Source organism: Sinocyclocheilus anshuiensis, unplaced genomic scaffold (genome assembly GCF_001515605.1).
Source record: "Sinocyclocheilus anshuiensis isolate Anshui unplaced genomic scaffold, SAMN03320099.WGS_v1.1 scaffold2562, whole genome shotgun sequence".
NCBI classification, from domain to species: domain Eukaryota; kingdom Metazoa; phylum Chordata; class Actinopteri; order Cypriniformes; family Cyprinidae; genus Sinocyclocheilus; species Sinocyclocheilus anshuiensis.
Genome location: NW_015549777.1, coordinates 62,085 through 74,065, shown reverse-complemented (window position 1 = coordinate 74,065; position 11,981 = coordinate 62,085). Strand labels below are relative to the sequence as shown.

The window sequence follows — 11,981 nt, the reverse complement described above, 5'->3', positions numbered from 1 at the left end:
ATTCTTGAAATATATTTGATTTAGTTTACAGATAAACAAGAGAAAAAAACAGTTCGACACGTAATGTAGCCTATATATACGCTGAGTTTCAGTTCATTTTTGTGACAGGCTTAATTTGTTTTCTCAGAAAGGAAACTCAAATGGCAGAAAGTGACATACTATTTGTTTTCTTTATTTTACAAAAGCACAATGTTTTGTTTTCATCGTGAGTGTACACAAATAAAAGCAGACCTTTATACATTGATGCATTATTAATAAGACAATAAGTGTTTAAAGTTGATTCTGCTGGTTTAAGGAAACAGTTGAAGTGATCGCGCCGGCGAGCACACACACACACACATCCATCAGTTCCAGCATTGCTAACTTGACAGCGCAGTTGGTACTTTATCAAAATAAAATACAGTGAACCAAAGATCAGCGCACCCGCCTCTGTGTCACCGTTGGAACGCGACTGAAGTACAAAGTCTATAATTTGCATAATAAATAATAGTTTAGCTTTCAGATAAGTTACATCGCAAATATGGAAATATTATGGAATATTTGGATTTGTGCCGAATGAGAGAGGTAGGATACACGAACGAAGCTCCATTTCGCAAACAGTTGAGTGCACAAGCTATCGCAACTCATGGCATTCGCTGTTCTTCTGCTGGCGGCCGGTTATCAAACAGCGTTGCATTACTGCGGGCTACCCCTTCTGGATTGGGGGTGAATTGCCTGTATTTGTTGTAAGGCCTCATGCACCAAACCGAGATGCCCGTGCCGTGACAGTTCGGTATGAATACATGTATCGTTCCACCCCTAGTATATACGTATATATACATATATACTAAGATTGAGTGAAATACATGTCCACTGAAAGATTTTCAACTCAGGAGAATTAATATCTTCATTGTCATGTTATAAAAAATGGCCAACAATGCAGGGAATGAGAAGAGGGAAGCATCTTCAGTTTCAGTTTTTTGTATTACATCACACAGTGGTGTGTGAATTCATGACAGCGTTGATAAAGTACAACTCCCTCACACCTTCAGCACTCATACATACCTATAGAAGAGCTTTACTACCACTGAACATCACTGTGGGAACCAGGCACTTCTCTCTGTACTCCTCCTCTAACAACACCAGAACATTTTGGATGCAGTTAGATCCGAAATGATTGAATTGGTCTCATGAGTCCAGAGTATGGATTCCCAGAAGTGCTATATTTTCACACTTAAAACAATAATTTGGTATTCCTTTTGTACCATTGTCCTCTTTTATGCTAAGAAATAAATCTCCTGATAGTTATCTCTCAAGTGGTTTCATTGTTATCAGCATTAAGTCTGAGTATGATTCAGTGGGCCATATAACGCTTAATTATCAAGAAATTACTTACCTTTAACAGTATACTTACCTGTTGATCAATACTTGCCTTAACCTTACACCAGTTTTTTTTTTTTATTTATTTTTTTTTTATTTAGTAACTTTCAGGAGAGTGTACTCATTTTTGCAACACAACATTTTATCACTTTGATAAGAAAATGGTATTTTCTTGAATAATTTGAACATTGTTCTTTGGTAACTGATCAAGCAGACTTGCTGAAATATTATATCTCTAAAAAACCATATCATGTCTTCTAAGCAAAGAAATTTTATTTATTATTATTTTATAAGATATATACACACACACACACACACACACACACACAAATTACAAAACACCTAATAAAATTACATGGGGAAAAAAACTAAAATAAAAACTATGTAAAAATTAAAAGCTAATCCAAAATATTAATAAACACTATAATAGTATATAAAATATAATAAAAAAGCACTTAGTGTTATATAATGATGCTAAATCAATATTTCATGTCTATTTATTTACTCTTTCACATTGGGCTTGCAATCACGTGAGGTGCGTGTCTGCACCATTACCTAATTTGCATGTTTCCTTTAGTGAATAGACTCTTAAAACAACTCAGACAGCCGCTACGCATAAACCGCAAATTTATTCTTAGTGTCTTTTTCTAGGCCCTCTTGAAACACAATTTCATGTCAGTCAAATGGATTGAATTTCTTTGCTACACAGGTCCTCTCTGCCATGTGTGGAATGTCAACTGACTTAATTTACCACATTGTGCAGCCAAATGAGGAAACAATCACAGGCTAGGCCATGAGGTTAGAAAAAAAGGTTAGAAGATTGTTATTTAAAACCAGATGACACAAAGGTCGTTCAGCTTTGAATAGTGTAGGGTACACAGAGGGCTATAATTAAATCATAGATTATTGAAATTATTCCACGCAATAATAAACGAAAAAGTCTCGATAGCTATTGAATAGCTATTGAAGAGAAGACTGTTATGAATATTATAAAATGTGTAAGCATTCAAAGAGCTGAATATCCTGTGATCTTATTGGTCTGTTCCAGGTCTTAGAGCAGCATATGGATGGACGTTGGAAAGGACACATCCATGACAGTCAGAGAGGCACTGACCGTGTGGGATTCTTCCCTCCCTCCATCGTGGAGGTCATTAGTCGCAGATCAGGTATACTGAATAATTCTGTTTTATTTTTCAACTTACACAAGCATTTACTACAAATATATGGTCCATATTCAAAATTAGTTTATATATATATTTTTTTTCAGCATAAAAATTTGAGCGCAGATTAAAATGGAAAAATGTCACCGTTTTGCTTTAAAGACAGCAGCACAAGTTGACTTAGAAGTAGTGGAACATTATTTTTTAATAACATTTGTTCTAAATCTGTCAAAATCCTAAAACTATATTTTAGCCTTAAAATAGAATTTGAATCCCAGATTTTAAATGCACTCTCTGACTTTTTATATCCCACAGTATGCATATCAAAATAATGCATACTAAAGTAGCACAGTTCTCATAAATTCTTGTAGACGTGGACATGTAGTCCATTGATAAAGGCACACACAGACACGCACTAATGGGATTAACAGGAACATATTGGGGGCAGGCGGATTAGCTTTAGAGCCCTGTGCCTCCATGAAAGGGGGAGCCTGCCTTAGATTGCTAGGTCCTGAGCAGAAAATCTTTCCCTGAAATGAGCCTGGTATATTTCTTCTGTGTGTGAGAGCGAGTGCAGAGGCAGACTCAGCACTCTGTCATGTCACAGCGTCAACATCCTGCTGCTCACACGAAATTAGCCTCCGCTCTAAGCTTCTGCCTCAATACTGCTGAAGAGACATGATGGAGGCAAAACAGCCAGATTAAGACCCAACCACTTAACTCATTGTGCTGGGGTGTTTCTCCCACCTGCATTATCTTATCAGGATGTTAAAGCCTCCCCAGGTTCATCTTAGTTTTTGAAGTTAATGTATGGAAAGAAAAAAAGGGATTTGTCTTTCATGTTAAAGAGAAAAAAAATTTAGATGCTGTCATCATTTACTCACCCTCATGTCGTTTTAAACCTGTGTGGCCTACTTTCTTTGTGGAACACTCCGTTTATTTTTTTATACAATGAAAGTTAGAGGGTGTCAATTGTTTTGGACCCCACTGGAATTCATTGTATTGACAAAAACAGTTGAAATAAAATAACATGGAACAATATGAGAATGAGTAAATGATGAGATGTCATGTTCTTGTTTCACCTTTTTATTTTATTATTTATTTAATAAATAATAAAATAAATTAATATTTACACTGCCATTCAAAAGTTTGGGCTTGGTACGATTTTTTTTACATTTTTTTTTTTTTCACACGGCCTTATTCAGTGTGCATTTATTTGATCAAAAATACAGTAAAAACAGTAATAATGTCCAATATTATTAGGATTTAAAATAACGGTTTTGTTTTAATACATTGTATAATGTAATTTATTCCTGTTATGCCAAAGTTTAATTTTCAGCAGCCATTACTCCAATCTTCGGTGTCACAAGATCCTTCAAACATTCTAATATGTTTATTTGGTGCTCAAAAAAAAAAACATTTCTAATTATTATCAGTGTTGAAAATATTTGTGCTGCTTAATATTTTTGTGGAAATCTTTATACATATTTTTCTAGATTCTCCAATGAACAGAAAGCTCCAAAGAATAGCATTTGTTTTAAATGGATCTCTTTTGTAACATAATAAATGGTTTTTACTGTCCTTTTTGATCAATTAAATACTTCCTTGCTACATACAAGAAAAAAAATGTACTGACCCCAAACTTTCATAAACGTCCATTAGTTTATATTATTTAGAGCATGTCCCTAATGGAAACATCTTTCTCAAGGATGATGTTTCATTTATGTCCATGGCGCCTCATTTGTGTTTCCATATTGTGTCCATAGGGGGCGTTCTCTCCCGGCAGGCCTCACTACCCATCCAGAGACATCACATTCTGTCCAGAGCCCTGTCCTCACACAGTTCTCATCACACCTCTCACACTGACGACTCCTACACCTTATACTCATCCACACGTCCTGTACTGACTCACCACAATGGGCTGGATCAGCACCCAGGTAGTGTGAGAATTAGACTCATTGGGGTGAATTCAAAGTACGTACACCTACAAACTTACAATCTCACTTCAAGAGCCCATCCAAGTATCTGTGGAAGCAAAAAACTCCTCTATACCTTACCACGTGAGCAACATAAACTGTACTTTAATCCATCGTAGCTACATTTAGAATTTTCCCAAGTTTTCCCAAATCCAAAGTTATGTAATTCTTGGTGAAAAGTTTATTTTGATCTGCATTAGCCATAAAGGACCGGGTGTGCCTCACACGTCCTGAAAAGTGAAGCTGCGGGCTCTTTGATCGCCCCCTGGTGGCTGGTTGCAGTATAGGTCATAAACCCCGCCCTCTCCATGTAAACGAATGGGACTTGAGTCAAAATAAAAAAAATAAATTACACTTCCAATACAGTTTTCCGAAAGATGGTTTTGGTCATTTAAGGTAGTTGTTATTACGCTGATATATGTTCAATTGTTTTTTGTTTTTTTTGTGATAAGTTTGATTTTAACTAGTAATTTGATGCTATAAAAACTAGGGGCGCTCCGATCAGGGTTTTTGAGGCTGATCACCGATAATGCGCTGTTACTTTAATTCAGCGCTTGCAGTGCAGCAAAAATAGACTTGGTCTGGAAACGATCTCTGCTCTGCTGCAGACGCACTGCTCCTGGAACGCACTGCCGGACCGCAACCGTCTGCAGTGTGCACGCTATAAACTTTAGTGACGATGTGACACTGCCTCGATAGTGCAAGTAACAATTCCTGTGTCAACTGTGCAGCGTGCAGCTCGCTTATAGACAGACGCGATGTGGTGATTTTAAGCTATTTGCTATTTTGAGAGAGAAAGAGTGAGAGCGCGTGCGGTGATTCACTCACGCTGTTTGTGAAATTACGTCTCACACAAGGTTTTCAAATTACTTTATAAGTTATTTAATGAAGAAATATGAAGGTGAGTACCTCACCTTCAGCTTTATAATTATTTTACCCGCGCCGGACAGAGACTGAGACGGTGCCGCTGCATGTCGTGCCAAACCTCTCATGGCAGCATCATCAGCTTGAGATCGGTTTTTGTGAGATTGGCCTTTTTAGAGACTGCCGATCAATCATCCCACCATGATTATCGGCCGATAGTGATCGGTAGCCGATCAATCGGAGCACCCCTAATAAAAACGGGGCGTGTCGTTATGGTTGATTGAGGAGTTTGATACCGCGGCTCCACCTCGCAACACTACTGCGCAGACTCGGGCTCCAAATGACGTCATTTACTCAAGATGGCAGCAACCATACTGAGATGCTTTGGCTTCACTTTTCTATAGTGAAAGGAGGAGACGCGTCGTCCATCTTTTTTTTCAGTCTGTGTGAAGGACGTGATATACTCACGATGAAGTACTTTTCAGTTTTTCGCTTTGGGAGATAAAGTTCGAAATGCCTTAACAGCAGTTTACTACAGTTTACCCACGCTGCTGAGAGCGCAATTTAGATGAATATGTAAATTTTGCTTTCCTCTTTATAAGTAAACAAACACACAACAAAAATGTGAGGGGTGAGAAAACAGAAGTTAAGAAAGCACCTGATCATAGCGACGTGGATATTATTACACCAGCTCTGTAATTCCGCACTCCAGTCAAGTCCTGTTTATGTATATAGCACTTTATATAATAAATTGGTTTAAAGCAAGCAGCTTTACAGTATTAAAGGATTAGTTCACTTCTAGAATAAAAATTTCCTGACAATTTACTACCCCCATGTCATCCAAGATGTTAATGTCTTTCTTTCTTCAGTCGAAAATAATTAAGGTTTTTGAGAAAAACATTCCATGGATTTTCTCCATATAGTGGACTTCAATGGCGGCAGGTTGAAGGTCCAAATTGCAGTTTCAGTGCAGCTTCAAAGGGCTCTACACGATCCCAGCCGAGGAATAAGGGTCTTATCTAGCAAAAATGTCATTTTCTAAAAAAGAAAAATTTGGATCTAATTTTTTAACCACAAATGCTCGTCTTGCACTAACTTATAACCCTGCGTATGCAAATCTTTTTGATGTCATTCTACCTTCATAAGTTCGGTTAGGCAAGTTGTGTCGAGCTCCAAACAAACTTCGTTTTGTTCTGATTTTGTACGAAATGTCATCACACCTGGGGCCTGATGTATAAACGTTGCATACGCACAAAATGGGCATGGAAATGTGCGTACGCAATTTTCCACGTACATGTTGAGATTTCTAAAAAATAAACTTGGCGTAAATATGTGCGCACCGTACGGGTACTCTAGACCGTGTGTGCGCACTCTTTTACTGGCATAATAGCGAAGCCTAATGATTTCAGACTCTCTTTTCCTTTCAATATACACATTTAGATTAAATATTCTGCTCATTAATGGAGTTAAGCATTGACATTACATAAAGTCATTATTCAAAAGTTAAACAAAAACTTATGAATTTAGATATTTAGACATATTTGAAGTGGATGCGCTGTTTTTTGATCACTTTTCTTGGTGCATGCTGTTTTAATGGCAGCGAGGAGTGCTAGGCACACAATAATGTTTCTTTAAATTGCAGATCTCATTTTAAGAACATTTTTTTAGCAAGAACATCAACGATGCGCACTTACTTCGATATTGTGGAAGACACTGCTGGATTCGGTGGTCGAACAGTCCACTGGCAAGTTTAAATAGGTATGAATATATTAGCCTACTGCACAACCAAGGCTGCACGAAGGTGTTTATTTCGCGAACATTCAGAACATTATGAAAATAGCATTGTGATTGAAGGATAGAATCTGAAGCAAACGATAAGATTTGCATGTTGCTTTTTAATAATATTTTGTCAGTGACACCGCGTCAGACAATTATGTACACTTATTTACACACACCATATTTCTGATTCAACTATAGGCTATTTAAATATCCTAAAGCATTTAATTTGTTTAAAACAATTATATACTGCTTTGGCCAGTGGAAAAGAAAGAGATCCACTCTATTCTAAAAAGATTCTGTGAGAAGTATTTTATACAATTTAGTTTTTACATTCATTTTGATACATTTATTCGAAAACAAGGACATTGAATGATTTTTTAGCAATGTATTGTACCGTACAAATTGCATTTTAGTCCGCATGTCATTCTCCTAATGTCTTGTACCTTTGACGGTGTTAAACATGGTGTCACGTGGATGGGAATATGCATGGAAATGATATGCAGATGAGGTTATGCATAGTAAAACTAGGCATTGTAAGCTCCATATATGGTGATTTTGGGGAGGAGATGCATGTATGCACAATCTTCCGCTGACGGATTTATAAAAGTTTTATACATGAGGCCCCAGTTCTTTCGCTTTAAGTATATCTGGACTCCTAGAGTTTCCCCCCATGGCCCTTTAAAGTGTTTGTGTTTGCTAGGTGCGATTCCCGACAGTCCCAGTGCCCTGTGTAAGCCAGCTAGTCCCAAAGAGCCAGAGGATATTTGGGTCCTCAGGACCTCTCTTAATGGTAAGAGTTGTCCGTTTCCCCAGGCCCCTGTTTTCTCATCCCCACGGCTGTCCCAAAGCCTGCACACCAGTGACTTTTGTCTCAATTTGAGTTTTTTTCCAGCTGTTTCACAGGGTTCCTGTTCCTTTAGGCTATATTTGTCCTAAGTTTGTCAGCCTACCATCAGCTTGCCATTCACATTGCTTAATTTGCACTAGCCCTTGTGCTCCTTCACGTTCCCCTTGTCTACAGAGACCTTGCTGGAGTTCAGAGATCATAGCTGCTAAATTCTTTACCCCATTTGTTGCCCAATGTGTAGTAAAGCAGTCGTTTTTTACAGGCAGTATTTAACCAACTGTTCATTTTCTTTCTCCTGTCTTTGTTTATTCCTCTTTCTTTCAGCAGGTGACAGGAACAGTGTGGGCAGTGCAGGCAGCATGGGCAGCAGTCGCAGTGCTGGCAGTGGACAGAGCACTGAGGGAAACTTTCCACACAATGGACCCAATCAGTCACCTTCTGCTGTCCAGGACACCACCAAGGTGGGCTTCAGTCTCACACATCCAATGTTAAGCTGAACCAGAAAAAAAAAACCTGGAGATTTTATGATTCCGTCTGCATGTCCATTGATTTTCATTAGGAAACTGAAGCTGTGAGAAAACTGTGCGGAGAAATATGCAGCACTGATTAATTCACAAGATAGCGACCCCATCCTAGAACAGTACAGAGATTTCATGGTTCATAGAGGCACAAAAGAGAAAGAATAATTACTGTTATATATAGACGCTCACAGAAGCCATGCATGATTATTTTTGCCTTATTTTCTCCAAATCTTATTTTTCTTGTCATCTTGAAAAAACAAGTTATTTTGAATTTTTCTTAAGTTAACTTGAAAAAGCAAGTCAGAAAAATGCTCTAGAGAACTTACCAATGTTAAATGACTATTATCCTGGTATTATTAGCCTAAATATTTGTAATACATGACACATATAGAATAAACAAATAATTTAACAAAAATTATTGATAAATTAGGTCATTGGTATTTTAGATATTTCTGTTTGCACTATAAAAGTAGTCACAAGAGTCAGACTTGTAACCCGAAGGTTGCGGGTTCGAGTCTCTGGTCCGGTAGGAATTGTCGGTGGGGGGAGTGAATAGCCAGCGCTCTCTTCCACCCTCAATACCACGACTGAGGTGAGACCTGTGAGCAAGGCATCGAAACCCCAACTGCTCCCCGGACGCTGCAGCAATATGGCTGCCCACTGCTCCGGGTATGTGTTCACGGTGTGTGTGTGTGTGTTCACTACTGTGTGTGTGCACTTGGATGGGTTAAATGCAGAGCACAAATTCCGAGTATGGGTCACCATACTTGGCCACACTTCACTTCAAATTCTCACAAAGGGTGCATTTATTTGTTCAAAATACAGTAAAAACAGTAACATTAATACAATTTAAATTAACTCTTCTATTTAAATATATTTTATAATATTAATTTATTCCTGTGATGGCAAAACTTAATTTTCAGTAGCATTTTCGAGTCTTCAGTGTCACATGATCCTTCAGAAATCATGCTAATATGTTGATTTGGTGCTCAAAAAAGATTTCAAGGTTGAAAACAGTTGTGCTGCTTAACTTTTTTTTTTTTTGGAAACCGTGATATATTTATATTTTTTTTAGGATTCTTTGATGAATAGAAACTTCAAAAGAACATAATTTATTTTAAATAAAAATCTTGTTTTTGTAAAATGTATAAATATCTTTACTGTCACTTTTTATCAATATAATGCATCCTTGCTGAATAAAAGTATTCACTTTTTAAAGAAAAAAAAGAAAGGGGAAAAAAGAAACTTTCTGACCCCCAAATTTGGCCAAAGGGTCCGGTGCTAGAAACGGATTTTGCTCAGTAGGAACAGTAATTAGAGCTCATATAGTCATCACATTGGTATTGCCTAATTACATAACACAATAGACTCTGCATTTTATATGCAGCTGAGCGTACGGTTACTCATACTGCAGCATTCATTTAAACTACCATAGAGAACCTAATGTTGATCTCATGCTGTGAGTTACCCCCAATATTCTCAATGATGGAGTCTGTAAACCTCTGACAGAGACTCTAACATGTGAAATTAAAGAGATATTATGTTCTTGCTGATAATTATAATTAATATTCATATGTAGTAATTAGACTCTCTGTGTGAAGTCTTTCACACGCAGTAATGGTGTCTCTAAGCTATTTCTGCCAGACAGCTGTTGAGTGAAATGTGACAGTGCTGTGGTTTTCTCACATGCAGCTGCCTCCCTCTGCTGGAGAACTGGTGGAACAGTGCAGTCAGGCCCCTGACCCCGCAAAACAGACGGACCCTCTTTCAGGTCAGAACCTCAGCTGTTATATATGAATTTAATTTATTTTAATTTCTGAATGTCTTAAAATTAATTAAGAACTTTTATTGTTTAATTTATTTCAACATTTTAATTATTTAATAATATCTAAAAAAAAAATAAAAAAATATCTGACATCAGTAGATGCTAATTGGTTTAATATCATATATTAAACATCTAATACAGTACTTAAGTGTGCCTTAAGTATCCAAATACATTTACAAGCCTCTGTATATTAAAGTTTAAAAGCAGTCATTGAAAGTTTAATGCTCTCAAATTAAAAAGACTCATGCACTGTCCTTCAGATAACTATATAATAATTTATATTATAAAATATTATATTTTATATTATTATTAAAATAATATTTTAATATCCTTGAGCATGTCCACTTGTGTCTTTTCTATGAACAGGACATTCAGAGAATCATTTAAGACAAATATCACCTCAGACATGTGTATTCATTAGTTTGATTAATCTTAAAAAATAGCTATGTATTTCATAAATCTACTACAGTTTAAAGGGAGAAAAAGGTTCCTTCCCAAGACCGCTTTAAAAACATGAGCAAGGCAGCTTAAAATACCTGCTCATTTTTACTTAAAGACAGATACTGTGCAGTGTCATATTTCACTAGAAGGGAAGGACGCAATGACGGAGGCAAAGTTGTATGTAAGTCAGAAATTCCAAGGAAAAGAAGAGAATTTGAGAAGGAGAGAAGATTATCAGTGACACGGACACGAGAGCTTTTTGTAGTGTCTTTGACTCGAGAGGATCTAAAAAATAAGCATGAGATCAACAAACTCTCCTAAAACCAGCTTATTTTCTGTAGGTGAGTTAAATGGGGGCATATTTACATGTGTGTTATTGCCACTGCAGACATTTAAAAAATCTTAATGCCTGGTTACAAGTTAATGGGTTATCATTATATGTATTTTTATTATTTAATAACTGTAAATGTTTGTTTCTTGCCAAGCACGTCCTTGGAGTACTGTTTGTTATCAAGGAAGAAATGTATATGCATGTCTCTCAAATGAACACATACTTACACAATCACTCATCAAAACAGCCTTAGGTCTTAAATCCTCTTTTTCTAAGTGTCAGTGATTGCGCTATTCTGGTATGATCTATTACTAATGAAGATGAAAAAACCGTGCCTCGGGTAACAGGAGAAAATTTTTTTCTTCTGAAACATGTACTCCCTCAGCACACTAAGGTATAAACATGCAGGTACAATAACATGTATGAAAGACTGCACTGATTCCATAGTCCACAGCCTAAGGCAATAGCAGAGTCCTTGACCAACAGAAATGTGTGTGTGCTTTAGGTGCTCTTGGACGGAGGATTCCACTGAGCAGCTCCAGACCTGGAGAACAACATGTCATACACCCACAGCAACTTCTGGATGGCAAGGCAAGACCAAGGCAGAACTGCATATTACCATACTACTCATGCTATTGTTGCAGTATATATTATTTTTACCATGTAGCATATTGCATTGTCAGCCACATGCAAAATTGTTTATGCAATGTGCTTGATTTGACCTTTCATTTCCATGCAAATCATACCAATCTGTTTACACAAAACTGGATAATAAATATAGGGTAATAATAATAATAATATTAGTGGTGGTAAATTACTATTCAGTAATACTAATAATTTATTTATTAATATTAATAGTTATACTATTATATTAATAT

General features: G+C 36.9%; 1 protein-coding gene across 4 annotated transcripts in view; it reads left to right on the top strand.

Moving 5' to 3' along the window:
• The window catches only part of LOC107660851 (CASK interacting protein 2), a 66,188-nt gene that overhangs the window by 42,691 nt on the left and 11,516 nt on the right, over positions 1–11,981 (top strand). For 2 of the 4 annotated variants that reach the window (XM_016450275.1, XM_016450274.1), the window contains exons 11-16: positions 2,408–2,525; positions 4,286–4,456; positions 7,839–7,928; positions 8,310–8,446; positions 10,199–10,277; positions 11,609–11,694. In XM_016450275.1, the coding sequence (XP_016305761.1) occupies positions 2,408–2,525; positions 4,286–4,456; positions 7,839–7,928; positions 8,310–8,446; positions 10,199–10,277; positions 11,609–11,694 (681 nt within the window). The remainder of the gene's footprint in view (positions 1–2,407; positions 2,526–4,285; positions 4,457–7,838; positions 7,929–8,309; positions 8,447–10,198; positions 10,278–11,608; positions 11,695–11,981) is intronic. The other 2 variants (XM_016450277.1, XM_016450276.1) reach the window with 2 other exon arrangements.